The sequence below is a fragment of the Saccostrea cucullata genome, unplaced genomic scaffold (assembly GCF_032062105.1).
Source record: "Saccostrea cucullata isolate Sc308-1 unplaced genomic scaffold, CSIRO_AGI_Scuc_v1 ctg153, whole genome shotgun sequence".
Classification (NCBI taxonomy): Eukaryota; Metazoa; Mollusca; class Bivalvia; order Ostreida; family Ostreidae; genus Saccostrea; species Saccostrea cuccullata.
Window position 1 is genome coordinate 37,783 of NW_026927023.1, and position 21,543 is coordinate 59,325.

Consider the following 21,543-nt stretch of genomic DNA (forward strand, 5'->3'; position numbering starts at 1 on the left):
ACCAGCTAGTTTCGTTATTTCTGGCAAAAATTACATTTGTACACCATCATTGCGAAGGTTGCATTGATGATCTTTTTCAGCATTGTAATTTTGGAAGCAAATTGAAAGAGGGGGGGGGGGTCTAAACCAACAAAAAAAGGTAAACCCTAATTTTTCAATAACTATATAATATATGTCTTTGCAACAACAAAAAAGTGGTGCCCCCGGTTTCGACGCCTATGGTTATATAAAAATATAGAGATTTTGTGACAAATAATGTAACAACGTGTACGCGAAAGGTAAAAGTCAATAATATGATTTAGTTAAAGGCTAAGTATATTCGACTCGCCATCTCGTCCCCTTATCATAAAAGTATTTTCTCCTTGCATTAAAACAACACTCAAATGACATTGGTTTTCTTTATTATTTAACATTGTTCATTTTCCTAACAGAAAAAAATGTCCATGCATGCCTTACCATAATTTGTGCTAGAGTAATCCGCAGTTTTTTGAGCTGGCCTAATTTCTCTATCTCCATGCAAACATTAACTATAGCATTAAAATATATTTAGTGCTTTTGTTTTGATAAATTTTCTTTATGTATAACAAAAATTTACCGGTATTACGTAATGACCATAGCTGCAGAACTGTAGCTCTCTGCTTGAGAAAATTCGGACAGATAAAGCAGAGAGTTACAGATGCAAGCGTTGTAAAAACCTTCGATTTACGCCGACGATTTTTTGTCGCTCACTATGGGTATTTTTTCGTGTACTTTATATTTTCCTCAGCTTGAAAATAATTTTAAATGGTATTTTATAATTAATTTTATATCGTAAACTGAAGTAAGGTATAATGATGTATTCTTCAGCGTTTCCTCGATTCGCAAGCCCTTTAAAGTAATCGGGATCGAGATGTAAAAAACTAACACTTCCTTCTTCCGCTGGCTTCGCGAACGAGCAGACGGTTTTTTCAGCATATATTGGTATCGGAAAAAATCGTCATTTCTTAGTCGAAATTTTTTGTTTGTTATTATCAACAAAGCTTCAATAGATTCTATAGGCACGTTGTGCATTATTATTTAGGCACGTGTGAAAGAATGATTGCACTTAGTGTACAAAAAGTGGCCCCCGGTAAATTGCGCAAAAATAAAGTACTGAAAATTAGCCTAATAGAATTAATAAAGCAATTCTTCTAGGTCTTCATCATTGGCGTCGGAAGCAAATTGAAAGTGGGGGGGCTAAGTATAAAAAAAACATTTTAAACCTTCTTAAAAAACCTGACAAGCAAATTAAAAAAAAAAAAAGGTTAATGTCAATTTCCCAAACACGAAAATCATATTTCGTGAAGGGGGGGGGGGGGGGTAAATTTGAACTTCAGTACCAAATTTTTCTTCCAAACACCACCTTTTCAACATTCCCCAATTATACTGTGACGTGGCTGTGGAAAGTGGGGGGGGGGGGCTATACCTACGAAGCAATGTTCACTGTCTATACTGTGTATATCTGTCTATAAAAGGGGGGGGCTAAGTCTATACTAAGAATATATTTGGGAAAAAAGTTGGGGGGGATTAAGCCCCCTAGCCCCCCCCCCCCCCCCCCGGTTCCGACGCCTATGTTCATCGCAACTTTGCAAAATTACATGAATTAAAAGTAAGTAAAAGTAAAGAACGAGGCTGTGTTTTGTGAGAGGGGTCACTGCAATTCATGAATTTCCATTGTTATTCAAAGTTATTCCGATCTTTAAAGCTGGAATACATGGTGAGCGCATTCTTGCCCAAATTTCTCAAAAGGACAGAAGGTGTAGAACTATTGGAAATACAACATAATTAAAGGAGAATTTTGGGCAAGCCTGCGCTCGGGGTAAACTTTTTGAAAAAAGGTACAAAACGCCGACCGTCTTCTTCACTATTTACGGGTATTTACATGTTATTGACCTCATTGTGACCTGTTTAGTATTCCAATATATCACGTGATTTGTAGACTCAGGTAACTTTATGAATACAAAAAAATCAATAAATCACGTGGCTGTAGCTCCGATTGATAACAATGCATCTATAAGCGACCAACTTATACCGTTAAATGTACATTTTCAATTTATTAACATCGAATTCTTTTTTTCGGCGTAGTATTTTTATAGGGTAATGAAATATAAAATTGGACAAAATGTTATATTTTATTTATTGTAGTCCTTGGAGTTAGGGGACACGTTTGGAGAGTCAAAGAATTTCAAAGAGATTTGGTCCCAATCGTGGCAATACCATCATTCCTCAAAGTGTTTTTACTGTAAAAATATAGGCACACAGGGTATAAAAGTACGTAGATGGTTTAACACTGGATTGCTTTCGGAGCCCCCCCCCCCCCTCCCAAAAGAAAAAAAAAACAAGCAAGCAAGCAAAAAAAAAAAACAAACAAACAAACAAACAAAAAAAAAACCAATCACACATACTATTAATAAAATTGTTTTAGTAATAAAATATCACCACACGCAGCATCACAACAACACAAAAATTCTGTACACCATTATATGTACTATAAGTATTTACTGTACTTTTAAAAGTACGTAGAAAGAGAGAGAGAGAGAGAGAGAGAGAGAGATTTAATAAATTCGATACGGCACTAATCTTTTAGAAAATGCAAAAGAAGTTTTTTTTTCTGTAATGGAATTTTATTCCGTTTATATTTACAAAATTGTAGGCTTCCTTATCCGTTTATCTTGAGTGTTAAATTTTCAAATAGAAACGACTAAAATTGAGGGAGAAATCTGGATTAAATTTTAGGGAGGGATACATGTACATCCTCGCGCAAGATCCCCCGGCGCCACTCTCTTCCCCCCCCCCCCTCCCAAATCAAACAACAAAAAAACTGGCGTAAAGCTTGAGAAGTTCTTTGTTCTTACTTTTCTGTATTTTTTGTAGCCATTATAACTGGCTATAGGGACTGTAAGCTCGTACACGAGATTTCGCGAGAGGATGTAACTTCCGGTGACAAACAAAGCGTGGCTCAGAAGAGAGAATATAACTTTCAGTTTGTTTCGTTTGGGCGTATTATCACTACCAGTAAGTTTTTGCATGAAAATTAATAGAATCAAATTTATTTTCTTTTATGAACAAAAGTTCAAGAGATTTTTGTTGTAATGAATACTCTAATTTTTCAGAAATGGTTATTTTTTCCCTTATAGAGCAGACGCTTGAGAAGAGATAACCACTTTCACTTTGTGTCGTTCGGGTATATAATCACGACCAGTAAGTTTTAATATGGTAAGAAATCGAACCAAATTTATATGCACAAACAGTTCGAGAGATTGTTGTAATAAATACTCCTATACATTTTCAGAAATGGTCATTTGTTTTGCTTATGGGTGCAACCATCGCAGTGGGTCATCAGACTGTCATTTCTACCGTTTTCACCCTAAGAAAAGAGTTCTTTGGGGTCAGTTATGCAGGTATATTGAAAAAGATGTTCATTATTTATTATGTAGGCAATATCGACACACAGTGTATTCCTGGAATCATCACATATAGACTGCTTAAAAGGCCTAAACAAATACAACAGGTAACTGAAAAGATTTTTTTTTTCCTGTAGAAGAGCTGATAAAGAGCCTAGTGACCAGAATGACAGGATTTGTTCTTGTCATTTTAAAGATGGTGTTAAACAGGGTGACCCTATCTACTTCCAGCATAACTCTGGAAAACTCATGGATTTTCCTGATCCAGAACACCACAAAAGGTTTGCTATTACATGAATTAACCATGCACACTGTACAATGCACGTGTTAGTAGTCAGAAATATTTACAATACAGGGTTTGACACCAAGGTGCCTACAACCAACCCAAAGTTACACCGGTCATGTAAAATGTTTTTGAACTAGACAGATTATTTGTGTTGATAAAATGAATGGTAACCCCCATTTCAGTCTTTCAAATACTCCTAGAGATAATTTTAAAAGAAAATTTCTTACTTCAGTATTGTCTTGGACAAAATTATAAACAGCAAATTAAATATTTTATTTAAGATTGTTGAATGTTTAAAAGGCATGATGTGTGACTTGAATGTCTCAATGAATCTGATTCAGTTAGCTGGGAACTATCAAATAGTCAGTCAAAAATATTGACACATGCAAAAGACAGTTATCTTTTTAGCTCTACTGGTCAGAGACCAGAAGAGCTTATGCGATAGTAATGCGTCCGGCGTCCGTCCGTCTGTCTGTCTGTCTGTCCGTCTGTCTGTAAACAATTTTTCAAAACGCTACTTCTCCTACAATTTTAGTCTGATTTCAATATAACTTGGCACACAAGTAGACTACACTAAGATACATAAAATAGTGCATCGGTTTTTGATTTCGATGAACGGTGTTGCCATGGTTACTAAAAATAGAATTTTTTGAGAAATTCCTTTAAAACGCTACTCCTTCTACAGTTTTGGTCTGATTTCAATATAACTTGGCACACAAGTAGGCTACACAAAGATACATAAAATAGTGCATCGGTTTTTGATTTCAATGAACGATGTTGCCATGGTTACTAAAAATAGAATTTTCTGTGAAATTCCTTTAAAACGCTCCTCCTTCTACAGTTTTAGTCTCATTTCAATATCACTTGGCACACAAGTAGACTACACTGAGATGCATAAAATAGTGCATCGGTTTTTGATTTCGATGAGCGGTGTTGCAATGGTTACTAAAAATAGAATTTTCTGAGAAATTCCTTTAAAACGCTACTCCTTCTACAGTTTTAGTCTCATTTCAATATAACTTGGCACACAAGTAGACTACACTACGATACATAAAATAGTGCATCGGTTTTTGATTTCGATGAACGATGTTGTCATGGTTACTAAAAATAGAATTTTCTGTGAAATTCCTTTAAAACGCCACTCCTTCTACAGTTTTAGTCTCATTTCAGTATCACATGGCACACAAGTAGACTACACTAAGATACATAAAATAGTGCATCGGTTTTTGATTTCGATGAGCAGTGTTGCAATGGTTACTAAAAATAGAATTTTCTGTGAAATTCCTTTAAAACGCTACTCCTTCTACAGTTTTGGTCTGATTTCATTATCACTTGGCACACAAGTAAACTACACTAATTTACATATAATAGTGCATCGGTTTTTGATTTCAATGAACGGTGTTGCAATGGCTACTAAAAGTAGAATTTTCTGTGGAATTCCTTTAAAATGCTACTCCTTCTACAGTTTTGGTCTGATTTCAATATAACTTATCACACAAGTACACTACACTAAGATACATAATTCTGTGCATCGGTTTTTGATCAGTACAAACCAGTAGAGCTACAGTCTCGACAGAGACTTCTGGTTTAATATGGTTTCGAAAGTTATCTCATTAAAATTCTGGATTATATTAAGTAATTTTGGTGTCCGAAGTCTAGTGATTCTACGGCCAGGGCTAGTGATAACTAGAGGTACTGTGAGCAATGAGCTCACTAAATGATACCCCCACCTCCCATATGAATATAATGGGAGTGTCCATGTTATGTGTTGGATCAAAAAATAAAATAGGAGGCAATATGAATAAAGATTCTTTGAAAGTTTAAATCAGTGGTATGAGAGGAGTTGCAGATAAGAGATGGGTATTCCAAAGTGTAACAGATAGATAGATGGACGTACAGACAGACGGATGGACATAACGATTACTATATATCCTCCCACTTGTCAAGCAGTGGTATAAAAATATTTGAAGTAGAGAGACTGGTCTAGTTCTTGTAAAAGTTTACGTCAAACCCAGTAAAGTAATATACTGTATTATATTCGAAGAATCTTAATAAGTTCCTATTCTATCATTAATACTGGCTTAGTTAATGAGATCTTTATTGTTCTTAAAATTACTTATAGAAAAACAACATGTCATTCAAATGAAACTAAGTCAGTAGAGGAGCCAGTAGAGCAGCCTAACTGGACTGAATGCCAAAACCCTGAACAGGTATAGTAAATGAAGTTTACAGTTAGATTCTGAAATCAAACTTGTAAAGATCTCATTCAGCAAAGCCATATTCATGTATATGGAAATCACAAAACTATGCTGTATACATTACATGCATTTTTATGTACACAATAGTCCATTTTACTACAACTAGGCTATGGTAGAGCACAGTTATGCCACACCATGCACTCTGACATGTGCAGCAGAAATGAAAAGGCTTGCGTCCCAGTGCCAAACCTTGGAGGAACAAATTGCTTCACTGACTGTAGATGCTGCAAAGACAAAACCAATGTCTATAGACCAAATTAAGGACAGTGAAGAAAAGGTACAAAAGTTTCAAGTTATACTGCAAATGATCAGAATTTTTTCCCAGGTGATTGGGACCTAATATGAAGATATTTATGATTAAGAAAAATATGTACAAGGTATTATACATATTTATTATATATATTAAATTTATGATTTCAACTTAAAACCACTGAATAAAATTTAGTCAAAGCTAAATTTATGTGTTGTCTTCAAAGCAGAATGAAACTTGGAGATCACTTTATATATTTTCCTTCTGTCTGTCAGAGAACCTAAGATTTTGAGAAGTGTATCGCCAAATCCCTAACTTGGTCACTAACGTAACTGTAATTTATGGGAAACACTGCAATGTTTGTAAATAAATTTGTGATGTCATTTTTTGCAAATCTGCAATCAAATCTTGAGAAAATGTAACAGTCATGATCAAGAATGCATCCAAATTAAATAAAAATCTCGCTGAATTTTTCAATGTCAATCTTTTACATAAATACTGTATTCTGTTGTAAACTTCCCTATGTAGATCTATCTGCACACTAAAGTAATAATACTAGTATGCAAACAAATAGTTGACCGCCCTTACCTATATTTTTAAAAATGTTATATTTAAAGGGGATAATGGAGATAAGTTTAAACTTATTTAATTTTAATTTTATTTCAACAAAGTCAAATGCAATCTATTTATTGTGTAATTTTTTTAATTTCCAGATGCTGCTGTATACATCACTGCCATTTGACATATTCAGTGTATTGGTAAGACTATTGCAGAGATTTAACCTGAAATATTATAGCGAGTGGTCACCTACAATCAGGATAGAAGATCAACTTCTTATAGTGTTGATGAAACTCAAGCTTAACCTTCGTGACCTAGACTTAGCGCAAAGGTTTTGTGTGAGCCGCCCAGTTATTTCCAACATTTTTCATACCATTGTGTATGCCCTTCATGAAATGTTGTTTAAGGGAGTTGTAAACCACTGTTTCCCCAGCCAATTGAAATGCAAAGGATCGATGCCTAAGTCTTTTGCCGAGTTTTCTTCAGCAAGGGCCTCGATGGATGCACTAGAAATGACGCAAGACATTCCTTCACACATGGACATGCAGGCCATAGCCTATAGCTCTTACAAGAGCCGTCACACCGTGAAGGCTCTCACTTGTGTAGCTCCGAATGGCTCCATTACCTATTGCTCCAAGCTGTATCCAGGGTCTACATCAGATGTTGCCATTGTTCGGCATAGTGAGGTTCTGAAAAAAATCAGTGCAGGAGACCTTATCTTAGCAGATAAAGGATTTACGATTCACGACCAACTACCTCAAGGAGTGTGTCTAAACATACCTGCTTTTCTTTCATCTCGGGGTCAGTTTACCCAACCAGAGGCTGAGTTGTGCTACAAAATTGCCACGGCTCGAATCCATGTGGAACGTGCCAATGAAAGGATAAAAAACTTTGAGATACTTCATCATATTCCATCTACTTACAGAGCTATGTCTACTGTAATATTTCAACTATGTTCCAGTCTTGTCAACTTACAAGCCCCCCTTTTGAAAGAAATTGCATAAATTAAACTTTTTTACTCCTGCCATATGTTTGACATGTAGTTAACTACTATTTCTTATGTTCTTCATGATGGAGCTTAGTGTTTTTTTTTGTTTTTTGTTTTTGTTTTTGTTTTACATTTTTATGAGACAAATTCACTATTTCATGATTTGTTGTAACCCTTACTCCCGTGACAGTATGTTTTTTTTTCTTTCAAAACTAATGTCACATGTAGCAATATTCAGATTACTATTTAAAAAATTTAAGCATTATGCAAAAATGTCTATTTTGCAATCATGGAGGTAAATTTTTATGGTATTTGACAACCAAATAAAGTGCTCCTAAGATCTCAATGATTTTTTCCATTCTTTATCATGTTTGATGTATCACATATTTCTCAGCTGGTTGTGTTAGAGCTCCACAAATGCCCATCTGAAGCCTTCATTATATACTTTGATTGATTAAAAATGCTACAGCCTAATAAAATATCAAAACAAATTTAATTCCTTTTCTTTAGACTATAAAATTGTCGTCTTAGTGAGACATGTTACTCAGCAATTAATTGTAATGATAAAAAAATTAAATGTTAAGGATTTTACCATATTATGCCATAACATTTTCATTCATTAAAAGACAGTCACAGAGCAACCTTATTTTAATGTGCAGCACTTCTTTTACCCAAGAAGTATCAGCTGACGTACATGAACACCATAACATAGTATGTCAAGTCTTAAGATGTATGATAATACATAAAAATATTCTGACATGCACCTTGAATAAAAAGATAATGGACAGAATTCTTTTAATCTTTTTTAATCCATGAATGCTTTATCTTCGATATACAGTCATATAATTATACTAAATATAGACCATAGAAGTTTGAGAAAGTTTCTAGTTCTCTCTTAATGCCTGAATAAGGTACTGAAGTAAAAATCAACAAGAACTGTAACATTTTTTGCCCATTCCTTGTCCTTTACAATTCTGATGATGGCACAGTCAACCGGGGTCCAAACCATGAGGTCACAACAGTTTTTGTTGCACATGTACAGTTGACCTTGAATCTGATGGTAGTAGGCATGGTCAGTTTTCAAATGCAATGAATCTTCCTTGAATTCTGAAAATATAGGAAATATCAGTGTAAACTAAGGTCAACTTTTCTAATATAAATTTTGTACAGTGGTCATAGTCCAAATGAACATTGGTGTAATAATTGTGTGTATGCTCCTTTGCATATTAACAGGTATACAATAAAATGTACCTAAGTAGAAGTCCTTCAGACAATGGACAGGATCTTCAACTGAGAGCGAGGCAGCAGAGTAGGGACACTTAACTTCTACTAACTCAGGAATTGCTGCCCTGGCATCTGGAGTCTGGTAGGACACTTCACAAAGAGGGGGGTGCAGAACTAAACCATCTGGGGGGTGCAGAACTAAACCATCTGGTGAAGCACCTAAAGCGTCTGATTCATGAAGCCAAATTCCTGTAAAGTCAACAGAAATATAAGTCTGAATCATTGAAGAAAATAATTCTTTTCTTTTTAGTTTCTCTTGAATTTTCCTAGTTTTAAAATGTTCAAATTACCAGTTTTCTGAATAAGTGCACCAAAGTCATTCTGGTACTTCTTCAGGGCATCATCCTCATGTATTATCCCCCATGCAATGGACTTGACACTTTCTAAATTGTAGGACGACATGAGACGCTTCTTTAAAGAAGCAGTGAGTCTGAAATAAATAGTTTTCTTTTGATTAAAACAAAACTTTAATCTGATTCGGCTTATCAAAATTTCTTTAACATATGATAATAAAAATAACACAAAAAAATAAGTAATCAAACTTTAGTAAAAATGAAATCTTTGGAAGATTGAAAGAATCTGATATGTAATTCCCCTTTTCTCTCTTTATCATTCCTCCTATCTTTCTTATCTTTCTCCCCTTTACATTTTTTTGCATGTATTTATTAAAAGCTTGAAGCTGTGGATAAATTAAACAAATACATTAGCTTTAAATTGTTTCCACACACTCTTTCTATATTAATCAACACAACCATTTACGAATGTGCAAATACATTACCGTTTACGCTTAAGATTTAGCACTGCTCCAAAGTTGGAGGCAGTAATCCTATTTTTCCTCATGACTGCCCACATAGGATTTGTTCTCTGTCTTTTCGTTGCCTCTGCAGTGGACTTAATAATCTCCTCTGACAGAATCATTGCACGGCGTAACCAAGCAAGTGGGGCATCTGCATTAATAAACTCTGGATTGGTCAAAAGATCCTCTATAATAGGAGCAGGAGGAACTGGCCGCAGTGGCTCAGGTTGCAGAATCCATTCCATTGCTGAAAATATTAAAAACAATTTTTGGCGATAAGTAATATTTCTTAGATCCTTAGATGATACATGACAAAAATATCTGAATCGAAAAACAGGTGAGGTTTAACATAAAAGTTTTATAGTAGCTATCCTACAAAACATTACAACACTTTCAACATGTTCAAATAAATCTTCCTTTAATAAAATCAGTGCTTGTTTATACCCCACTTCACTATTCTTATACATGTATCTTTTAATCTATAACATGTATACATGGACATGTACATAATAAATAGTTGTAAATACTAATCATTAAAAAGATCTTTATATCAATTCTTTTAGAAAATGTAAATATTTTTAAGTAACTAAACATAACAATAACCAATGTAAGTACCGTATTAAAAATACAAGTTCATGACAAAAGTAGTACATGTACTGAAATATACATGTACATAACACAAAAAACACAACTAAATGCATTAAATGTTCCAATTTATACCAATAAACCTGCCAAGTCTGGCCAATTCCTGGTGAAGGAAATTTCTGTCCATATCATCAAAGGGCCTGTCTAATGCTTTATTTTTTACATTAAAAACAAACGGTGAGAATGATCCAAAAATGGCTATCTAGAATCTGTGGCATGTTGACACGTGAATTGTGACTGATGAATCTAAGAATTTGAATTTTATGTGCCTACATCTACAATTTTTACCTGTATTCTGGACGACTTGCAGGAAACAACTCATCCATAGTTTTGGTATTTCTTTTTATAGATGTCTTTGGATTTTTGAGCCACCCACACTTTACATCTGTTTTGCTAACGCATTTATATCTGAAATGTATAATGAGAATAAAAACAGCACTGATTCAAGCAAAAAATTGTTGCAAAGATTAGAAAAAATTTAATTGGTAGAGTGTTGCAAAGGCGGATCCAGGGCCAGTGCGCCGGGCATGCCCCCCCCCCCCCTTCCCCCATTTGAAATTTTTGTATGTACCCATAAAACAAAGCTGTTGCAACATGGTGACACACAAATTTGCCCAAAGGACATTCACAGGAAGAAGCACATACAGCATAACTATCCGCCAGAGTTGCCTAAAAAATAAATATAAGATTAATATCTAACTTGAACTGTTGAACAGTTGAAATACCCCCCCCCCCGTAACAGAAACGTGGAATGAATAAATTAATATTTAAACGGAGCCATGCACGATACGATGTACATGTGCACATCAATATTCTTGATTTAAAAAAATGTATAAGATGTTTTTTTAAATAACACTGACACAAGTGCAGTGATCACGAATATATCAGGCATATCCACAATCCACACTTACCGTGACTTTGTACGATGTATTTCTCATCGACTCTTGGACGACAACCTGTAAGGTATTTGTTTCCTTGTCGAATAAAAACTTAAGAACATGTTCGCTTGTAACAGCATTATCGGATTTCCTCATGAGCTTAGGCTTGTCGGCAGTATAATTTGCCCAGTACTTTATCGAGATGGCCATGTCACCGGAAGCTTGATACCGGAAGTGACGCTAAACGAGACTTACAGTCCCTATTTATACATGTTTTCAATCGATCGATTATACTCGGACAAGCGCAACATTCCAGAATTAACTTCCACTAGAGGGCTTTTTTAATTACCTTAAATAAAACTAAAGCGCCGTTTTCAATGAAAAATTTTGAAAGTGATGTACCACACTTATAACAAAATATAGGTTAGGTGTAAAATTATTAAGATTTGAGTTAATTGGATAAAGTTAGAGGGGTCCAAAAAAGGGATAACGGCACTATGTTTAAGTGGAAACATTCTTTATGAGGGCACGTTGTGCATTTTCATCATGAGTTATAGTCAGGATGGCCATGTAGGTTCCGACTCGGAGAGTGACCCCTATGAATCGGGGCAGGAGTCTGAGAGATCTAATCTCTCTGACGATGATAACTCTACCCATCAAGAACCAGACCTGCAAGACAATTCTGATGTCATTTCTCTGGAGGCAGAATCTGATGGGGAGAGATTTGACCGTACAAAAGGTGAGAATTCATTTTCACTGGAAGGCAGCATGGCTGCGTATACGTACTGTCAGAAATACTTTTATCAGCATTTGACAGAAGACAGTATTAAACGCAATATTTTAGACGCAGCCCCTGTGCCTGCTACTTTCTGTACACCTCCAAAAGTTGATGATTTTGTGGAGCATTTCATAGATTATAATGCTATGAAATTTTTAAAAATGCAGGACAAAAGTCTGTCATTTATTTATCAGAAAATTGGTCAGATTATGAAGCCATTGGCTAAAATCTGGCAGGCAGTTGATGGGGCCAGGAAAGGTCAGGAGGAGAATACAGAGTTTACTGTTCTTGACATGCTTAACCTCATAGAACAAACTTGGGCTGGCATCAGGTCCGAGACTTTTCACCAAGATAATGAAACCAATCATTGCGCTATTGAGACGCATAGGAGTTCGACTTGTGATTTACTTAGACGACATATTGTTGCTAAATCAATCACAAGAAGGGCTCTTAAAAGACAGAGAAACACTTTTATGGTTGCTTCCAAATCTAGGCTGGTTAATAAACTGGGAAAAAAAATCAGTTCTAACTCCATGTCAGCAATTAGAATTTCTGGGTCTAACAGTAAATTCAGTAGAAATGGAGATAACAATTTCTGCAACAAAAGTAGAGAGTATCAAAAGAAAATGTATCGACTTGATAAGCAAAACAGAAGTATTAATACAAGAATTGTCAAGTTTAATAGGGACACTGAATGCGACAGTCGAAGCGGTCATCCCAGCCTCACTGTATGTGAGGGAGCTTCAAATGTTCCAGACAAAATGCTTGTTAAAAGCACAAAGAAATTATCAACGAATGATAATAAACCTCCAGAGGGGAGATAAACTAGTGGCTACAGCAACTAGAACACTGGAACGGAAAACAAATTCGAATGTCGACAAATCCCGACTTGATCGTAGAAACAGATGCATCAAAAACAGGAGGGGGGGGGGCAGTATGTCTCAATCAGAACTTAAAGAGGGGGGAGGGGCTGGGACCCCTCAGAGAAAAAGCTGCATATCAATGTATTGGAACTCAAGGCAGTACATGTACAGTTTGCAATTCAGTCACTGATCAAACACAAACAGAACATTCATATTCACATAAAATCAGACAACACAACAGTTGTTACTTATCTGAACAAAATGGGGGGAACCAGATCAGAACTATTATTACAAATAACAAAACAAATTTGGACTCATTGTCTATCCAAAAAGATCATGATTACTGCAGAACATTTGCCCGGAATACAGAATGTTCAAGCAGACTTGGAGAGTCGTCAGATGAGGGACAGCAGCAATTGGATGTTGAACAAGGAAATATTCAAACAAATAAATCAGAGGTGGGGGCCACTAGAAATAGATCTATTTGCAGACAGGTTGAACACACAACTGAGAAACTACATGAGCTGGCGCCCAGACCCATACTCAAAGGGAACAAATGCATTCCAGATAACATGGCACAGCAAAAGGGGATATGTTTTTCCCCCATTTTGCCTAATAATAAGGTGCCTGTCCAAAATTCTGAAAGAAAAATCAGAAATGGTCATGATAACCCCTGCATGGCAGACTCAGCCATACTATCCCTTACTTCTACCTTGTCAATAGACCATCCAATGTTGTTACCTCCCATGAAAAACTCACTACTGTCACCAGAGGGACAGCCGCACCCACTAGTCAAAAGTCAAACCTTAAAACTAGTGGCCTGGAAGGTTTAAGGAGACGAAAAACAAGCAGGAGTTTTGGAACAAACTTCCGAGCTCTTGGTTGCGGGATGGCGACAAGGAACTCAGATGCATACAACAGCTGCTGGAGACAGTGGGATAGCTGGTGTAAATCAAAACAAACTGATCCATTTCAAACCACTGTGGAGCATGTAACTGATTTTTTGGCAGAACTATATGCTAAAGGTTATGAGTATAGAACAATTAACAATTACAGGTCTGCAATTTCTGCATTTCGTGTAGAAATTGAAGGCAACAAAATAGGGAAATATGACCTTATCTGCCAACTTATGACAGGAATTTTTAATAAAAAACCACCAAGGCCAAGATGTACGAAGATGTGGGATGTCAACAAAGTACTTTCTTATATCATAGGCATGAAAAGCAATAAAGAGCTGTCATTGAAGGAAATTTCAATGAAATTATGCATGATAATGGCCCTTTCCTCAGCAATCAGGTCATCTGAAATTCACAATCTTGACTGAGAACATGAACATCACTGAGGATGAAATAGTATTTACACTGAAAGATTTAACAAAGTCAAGGAGAGTGGGTCAAAATCCAATCTCTGTCAAGTTTACAAAATATCAAGAAAACTTAAAGTTAGATGTCATTTCTTGTACAATAGAATATTTGGAAAAACCCAAAATTATTAGGGCAGAGGAAACACAGCTGTTCGTGAGTTTAATAAAACCACACAAAGCACTTAGATCCTGCACAATAGCAAAATGGTTAAAAAATATTTTGGCCCTGTCAGGAATTGATGTCTCAGTGTTCAAACCCCACTCAACAAGGGGGGCAAGTACTTCTAAGGCTAATAAGTATGGTTTATCAATTGAGCAGATTATTAGCAAGGGAAATTGGAAATCTTGTGAAACATTTAGGAAGTTCTACAATCGCACAATTGTTGATGATGATAATGACAGATTTCAAGAATATGTTTTGAAACTATAATGTACATGGGCTTTAAACAATACCGTAACATCATTATACCTTACTTCAGTTTACGATATAAAATTGAAAATTTTATAAGTGCGCATTGGCGCTGAATATATATAAATGAAATGATAATCTTATGAGTAAACTGAAGTAAGGTATAACACTCCCACCCTGCCCAACCCAGTATTACAAAAAAAATGTATATATAACAAGTATAATTATTAAATATATACATATTTGAAATCTTGTATACCATGTACATTATGTATAATAATTCTAATTAAATAAGAAATCTTTTAATAAAAAAAAAATAAAAATAAAAAAAATATGAAAATGTGTATATTTATATACCTAAAATGAAATTGTTTGTAATGGTCGGTTGTTTGTTTTCAGAGACAAGAAGTAGCTAAGACGACGAAAACAAGTTAGAGGCATGAGAATGCGCAGATTCAGCAGAAACACTGAAAAGTGAAATGCGGTGCCAAAAGAGATTAGACAGTCTTATTTTAAAATTATTAAATTTGTTCTTGACTTTACAACCAGATAGTTTAAATAAAAAGGAAGGGATATACACATTATCCTTATATTTATCATTAAGTTAAAATAAAATTGTTTGAATTATATCATCTATTATCTATTTATCTGCTAGCGGAAGTCAGTCTTTGATCGCTCGCCATCGTCAGAAGGAAATGTTAATGACTTTTACATCTCGATCCCGATTACTTTAAAGGGCTTGCGAATCGAGGAAACGCGGAAGAATACATCATTATACAGTGTACCTTACTTGAGTTTACTCATAAAATTAAAATTCCATTGCGTGCGCTAAAGCGCACTTATAAAATTTTCAATTATACATTCAACTTCAATTCCTGATCATTTACTTACCTCTCAAGACAACGCTAACAAATGGTTGTTTGTGGGTACGGACGTGGAAATGGAACTCTTTTAAACCGACATTACAAACTATATACAGGACTGATTCGGACCGTTAAAGGGTCATTAATGGTAAGCTAATATTTATTTACTAACTTCAACATATCTATAATATATTTTAATTAGATGAGAAATCTGTAATTTTGCAATATTAATTTTCATAGCACTTTTGCACAGTAAGAAAGGGATTTTGGAAGTCAGATTTTTACTTAGCTATTAGCATTAAAGCTAAGGTATTTAGCTCTTCTGAGCAAAAGGCTCAAAGAGCTTATGCTATGGCCATTTGTGCGGTGTGCGTCGTGCGGTGTGCGTTAACTTTTTAGAAAATGGGCCATAACTCAAGAACGCCTTGGCCAATCAGTGTCAAATTTGTCACAGGCTATCCTTGGCCAAAGGGCTACCATTTATACTAAAATAAGGGTTGGGACCCTTAAACAAGGGGAGATAATCAGGAAAACAAAACCAAAAGTACTGGTTGCTAAAAAATCTTCTCCAGAACCACCAGGCAGATTTTCACCAAACTTACACTCAAGGATCAGAATATGTTGAAGATTAAAAATTGTTCAAGGCATGACCCTGGGGCAAAGGGCGTGGTCTCAAGGTCACTTCAAAGTTGACCTAAATTTACAATTGATAAAAACGTTTATATTTTGCTTACTATAAGGACTAAGATCATCAAAGTTGATGCATCTTAAGACTTCACATCATGTTAAATCAAAAGTAGGTCACAGTGACCTACCTTTTTTAATTTTGCGGGCATCTGTTTTCAAATTGATTTGAAGGCATATTTTGGACACTTTAAGGCCTATGATCATCAAACTTTGTTAGTTGATGCATCTTGGGTCCTTGAACAACGTCAACTTAAAAGTAGGTCACCTTGACCTACTTTTTGAACTTTATGACTTTTCCTTTTTAAATCATTTAACCCCATTATTGCAGACACTGAGAGGGTTAGAATCATCAAATCTTGTAAATTGCTGCATCTTGGGACCGCAAAACATATTTATGAAAAAGTAGGTCACTGTGACCTACTTTTTGAATTCTGCAGGCATATGTTTTCATATTGTTTAAAAGGCACATTTTGATTACCTTCAGACCTACGAACATCAAACTTGGTCAGCAGATGCATCTTGGGACTTTGAAAAATGTTGACCAAAATGTAGGTCACGGTGACCTACTTTTGACATTTTATGGCTTTATTTAAGTATTTTCGGTATTTATTGGCTAAGAATCATCAAACTTTGTGAGTTGATGCATCTTGGGTTTTCGGAGAGTGACGACCAAAAAGTAAGTCACGGTGACCTACTTTTGACATTTTATAGCTTTATTTAAGTATCTTCGGTATTTATTGGCTAAGAATCATCAAACTTTGTCAGTTGATGCATCTTGGATTTTCGGAGAGTGACGACCAAAAAGTAGGTCACGGTGACCTACTTTTGACATTTTATAGGTTTATTTAAGCATCTTCGGTATTGATAAGCTTAGAATCATCAAACTTTGTGAGTTGATGCATCTTGGGTTTTTGGAGAGTGACGACCAAAAAGTAGGTCACGGTGACCTACTTTTGACATTTTATGGCTTTATTTAAGGATCTCTGGTAATTATTGGCTTAGAATCATCAAACTTTGTCAGTTGATGTATTTTGGGCTTTCGAAAATCGCCTACTTAAAATTAGGTCACAGTGACCTACTTTTAACATTTTATGGCTATAATTAAGTATATCCAGTTCTTATTGACTTGGAATAATCAAACTTTGTCAGTTGATGCATTTTGGTTTTTCCAAGAATGTAGATGAAAAAGTAGGTCAAGGTGACTTACTTTTGAATATCTCACATACTTATTGGCTTAGAATCTTCAATCTTTGTCTATTAATGCATCTTGAGTCCTCAGAAAACTTCAATCTTAAAGTAGGTCATTGTGACCTACGTATGTTATTTTTAGCTCTACTGGTCAGAGACCAGAAGAGCTTATGCGATAGTAATGTGTCCGGCGTCCGTCCGTCCGTCTGTCTGTCTGTCTGTCCGTCTGTCTGTAAACAATTTTTCAAAATGCTACTCCTCCTACAATTTTCGTCTGATTTCAGTATTACTTGGCACACAAGTAGACTACACTAAGATACATAGAATAGTGCATCGGATTTTAATTTCTATGAACGGTGTTGCCATGGTGACTAAAAATAGAATTTTCTGTGAAATTCCTTAAAAACGCTACTCCTTCTACAGTTTTGGTCTGATTTCAATATAACTTGGCACACAAGTAGACTACACTAAGATACATAGGATAATGCATCGGTTTTTGATTTCGATGAACGGTGTTGCCATGGTTACTAAAAATAGAATTTTCTGTGAAATTCCTGAAAAATGCTACTCTTTCTACAGTTTTGGTCTGATTTCAGTATAACATGGCACACAAGTAGACTACACTAAGATACATAGGATAATGCATCGGTTTTTGATTTCGATGAACTGTGTTGCCATGGTTACTAAAAATAGAATTTTCTGTGAAATTCCTTTAAAACGCTACTCATTCTACAGTTTTGGTATGATTTCAATTTAACTTGGCACACAAGTAGACTACACTAAGATACATAGAATAGTGCATCGGTTTTTGATTTCGATGAACTGTGTTACCATGGTTACTAAAAATAGAATTTTCTGTGAAATTCTTTTAAAACGCTACTCCTTCTACAGTTTTAGTTTGATTTCAAAATAAATTGGCACACAAGTAGACTACACAAAGATACATAAAATAGTGCAATGGTTTTTGATAAGTACAAACCAGTAGAGCTACAGTCTCGACAGAGACTTCTGGTTTTTATAGCTTTATTAAAATATCTTCAGTTATAATTGGCTAAGAATCATCAAACTTTGTCAGTTGATGCAACTTGGCTCTTAAAATACTTAGGGTTAGAGGCTTCCAATAGAAGTGATAGGTTGTACAATTTATCAGAAGAGCGATTCAAGGCCCATGGGCCTCTTGTTTATGATCCAAATAATATGTACATGTACGAGGGTTGATCCAAAAGTTCGTGGAATTTCTTCATATTTTATTTATTCATAGGTAAAATTGGCTGAAATTTACAAATGAGAATATGGACACTTGTTGAATATTTTAAATTTAAAAAAAATTCAGATATTTATGATAGGAACTCTATGGTAGTTGCCATAGAAACGGTTGTTTGGAAATGCGGGGGAGACATTAATGCGTTTATTATCATTTTAATTCTTAATACGTGAAATGAGAATAAAACCGCCCTATGTGATATATAAAAGGATCAGTGGGTACATAGAAGAATTCATGGATTACCAAACGATTCTTGCTATGGTCCTCCCAAGCTTTCTGAAAGACACAAGAACAGATACATGTACATCTACTGGTTAGAATCTAGGACAACAGAATTAATATCACTACGACAGTAAGGTATCAAATGATGGGGAAAATAGTCAAAGCCATGCTTTATACTGTGCCAAACACCAATGCTGAACGTGAACGCGTCTTCTCTACGGAGAGGAAAATACAGACAGAGACTTGTGCTAATGTTTACAATAAAACCATCTGTGCCCTACTTACCACGAAATTAACAACAACAATGTAATCTTGTGAAAACATGGAAGAACTTTAATTGCTCCAGGCAGCAAAAAGGCTTGTGAATCATATAACAAAGACTGGTTCCTAAGTAGTGATTAACTCTTTGACTATTTGTGTCTTGACTGTTTTAAAATTTTGAAACCATCTTTCATTTTGTATATTCTTAATTTAATTTTAATGGTACACATTGGCGTGTCTAGAGAGAGAGAGAGAGAGGGGGGAGTTAAAATGTCGTAAGGGTGGTATCTACATTGCAATACAACAAGCTACAACAAGTTTACAATCTGCAAGGCCTTTTAGTTTCTTTAGTTATATTCCCTCATGGAGGCTCCGTGTTGCAGTAGCTGCTGGCACGATAAAGATCCCTTCCTGCTCAGTGACCCAAAGTGCCGAGTATAGGACACAATTTGCAGGACTACACCGGCATGAGTGAAAAACTCTCGAGAGGAACGTTAAAGAATACAATAGGTCCACGAGCCTTATAGGTCAGCTGAGTATCATGTAACAACTTCCCAACAATTGAATTAGTTCGTGTTTTAAATCAAAGGGCATGAAACTCAAAATTTTGAAAGAGGCACTATTGCGTACCTTAACTATAGACTTAGATTGCTTACTTTAGTTACTTACTACCCAGAGGTAAATCGGAGTAAGAAAGAGAAAATGCATTTTCACTTTATAACCAGTTGTGCACCCCACCCCTACGCACTGACCCTGGAGGCACATATTTTAAAATTCTGGAAATTTTATCATAAACTTTATTTAGGAAATAAAGTCCGCGATTTCGTGAATGTTGCAGGATATCCTCCGAGGTCGAGAAATGTTTGCAAGATAAAAGCCGAGGCTTTTATATTTCACAGAGTTGTGGAAAACTTTTTCAGGTAACCAGTCATTCGGACTGGCTAGAAGACAAAACAAGCCAGTCCGAAAACTTAAGTCGCAAGGAAAACCAGAAGTCTCTGTCGAGACTGAAGCTCTACTGGTTTGAACTTATAGCAAAGGAAGGGAAGAGTACTTAAGCAGCTCGGATTTGAAACTTTACAACAGCAATATATAGAATAATGATCATTGATAAAGTCTCTTTATGTTCTTAGTGTAGTCTACTTGTGTGCCAAGTTATATTGAAATCAGACCAAAACTGTAGGAGGAGTAGCATTTTGAAACAATTTTACAGACATTTCAATTTTTAGTAACCACGGCAACACGGTTCATCAAAATTAAAATTTGATACACAGAATTATGTATCTTAGTGTATTCTACTTGTGTGCCAAGTTATATTGAAATCAGACCAAAACTGTAGGGGGAGTAGCATTTAGAAACAATTTTACAGATATTTCTATTTTTAGTAACCACGGCAACACCTTTCATCTAAATCAAAAACCGATACACAGATTTATGTATCTTAGTGTAGTCTACTTGTGCGCCAAGTTATACTGAAATCAGACCAAAACTGTAGGAGGAGTAGCATTTTAAAAGAATTTCACAGAAATTTCTATTTTTAGTAACCACGGCAACACCGTTCATCGAAATCAAAAACCGATACACACAATTATGTATCTTAGTGTATTCTACTTGTGTGCCAAGTTATACTGAAATCAGACCAAAACTGTAGGAGGAGTAGCATTTTGAAAGAATTTCACAGAAATTTCTATTTTTAGTAACCACGGCAACACCGTTCATCGAAATCAAAAACCGATACACAGAATTATGTATCTTAGTGTAGTCTACTTGTGTGCCAAGTTATACTGAAATCAGACCAAAATTGTAGGAGAAGTAGCATTTTGAAAGAATTTCACAGAAATTTCTATTTTTAGTAACCGCGGCAACACCGTTCATCGAAATCAAAAACCGATATACACAATTATGTATCTTAGTGTAGTCTACTTGTGTGCCAAGTTATACTGAAATCAGACCAAAACTGTAGGAGGAGTAGCATTTTGAAAGAATTTCACAGAAATTTCTATTTTTAGTAACCACGGCAACACCGTTCATCGAAATCAAAAACCGATACACAGAATTATGTATCTTAGTGTAGTCTACTTGTGTGCCAAGTTATATTGAAATTAGACCAAAACTGTAGGAGGAGTAGCATTTTGAAAAATTGTTTACAGACAAACGGACAGACAGACGGACAGACGGACGGACGCCGGACGCATTACTATCGCATAAGCTCTTCTGGTCTCTGACCAGTAGAGCTAAAAATATCTTTTTTTTTAATCTTCTTTTATTACTTCATAATAT

General features: G+C 35.4%; 3 protein-coding genes across 3 annotated transcripts; 1 reads left to right on the forward strand and 2 right to left on the reverse strand.

Moving 5' to 3' along the window:
* Positions 1-730: 730 nt before the first annotated feature.
* Positions 731-8,216, forward strand: LOC134273286 (uncharacterized). The gene is made up of 8 exons (XM_062755477.1): positions 731-734; positions 2,893-3,033; positions 3,311-3,419; positions 3,560-3,703; positions 5,831-5,918; positions 6,073-6,243; positions 6,930-7,712; positions 8,157-8,216. Exons 1-8 carry the CDS (start codon positions 731-733, stop codon positions 8,214-8,216), a joined length of 1,500 nt encoding a protein of 499 aa, XP_062611461.1.
* Positions 8,217-8,584: 368 nt separating this feature from the next.
* On the reverse strand, positions 8,585-9,964 carry LOC134273287 (uncharacterized). The gene is made up of 4 exons (XM_062755478.1): positions 9,825-9,964; positions 9,337-9,476; positions 9,014-9,235; positions 8,585-8,869 (listed from the first exon to the last, which is right to left on the reverse strand). Exons 1-4 carry the CDS (start codon positions 9,962-9,964, stop codon positions 8,658-8,660), a joined length of 714 nt encoding a protein of 237 aa, XP_062611462.1. The 3' UTR covers positions 8,585-8,657.
* On the reverse strand, positions 9,355-11,579 carry LOC134273283 (uncharacterized). The gene is made up of 4 exons (XM_062755473.1): positions 11,399-11,579; positions 11,059-11,156; positions 10,776-10,895; positions 9,355-10,089 (listed from the first exon to the last, which is right to left on the reverse strand). The coding sequence occupies exons 1-4, from the start codon at positions 11,573-11,575 to the stop codon at positions 10,065-10,067; spliced, it is 420 nt and encodes a 139-aa protein (XP_062611457.1). The 5' UTR covers positions 11,576-11,579; the 3' UTR covers positions 9,355-10,064.
* Positions 11,580-21,543: the final 9,964 nt, after the last annotated feature.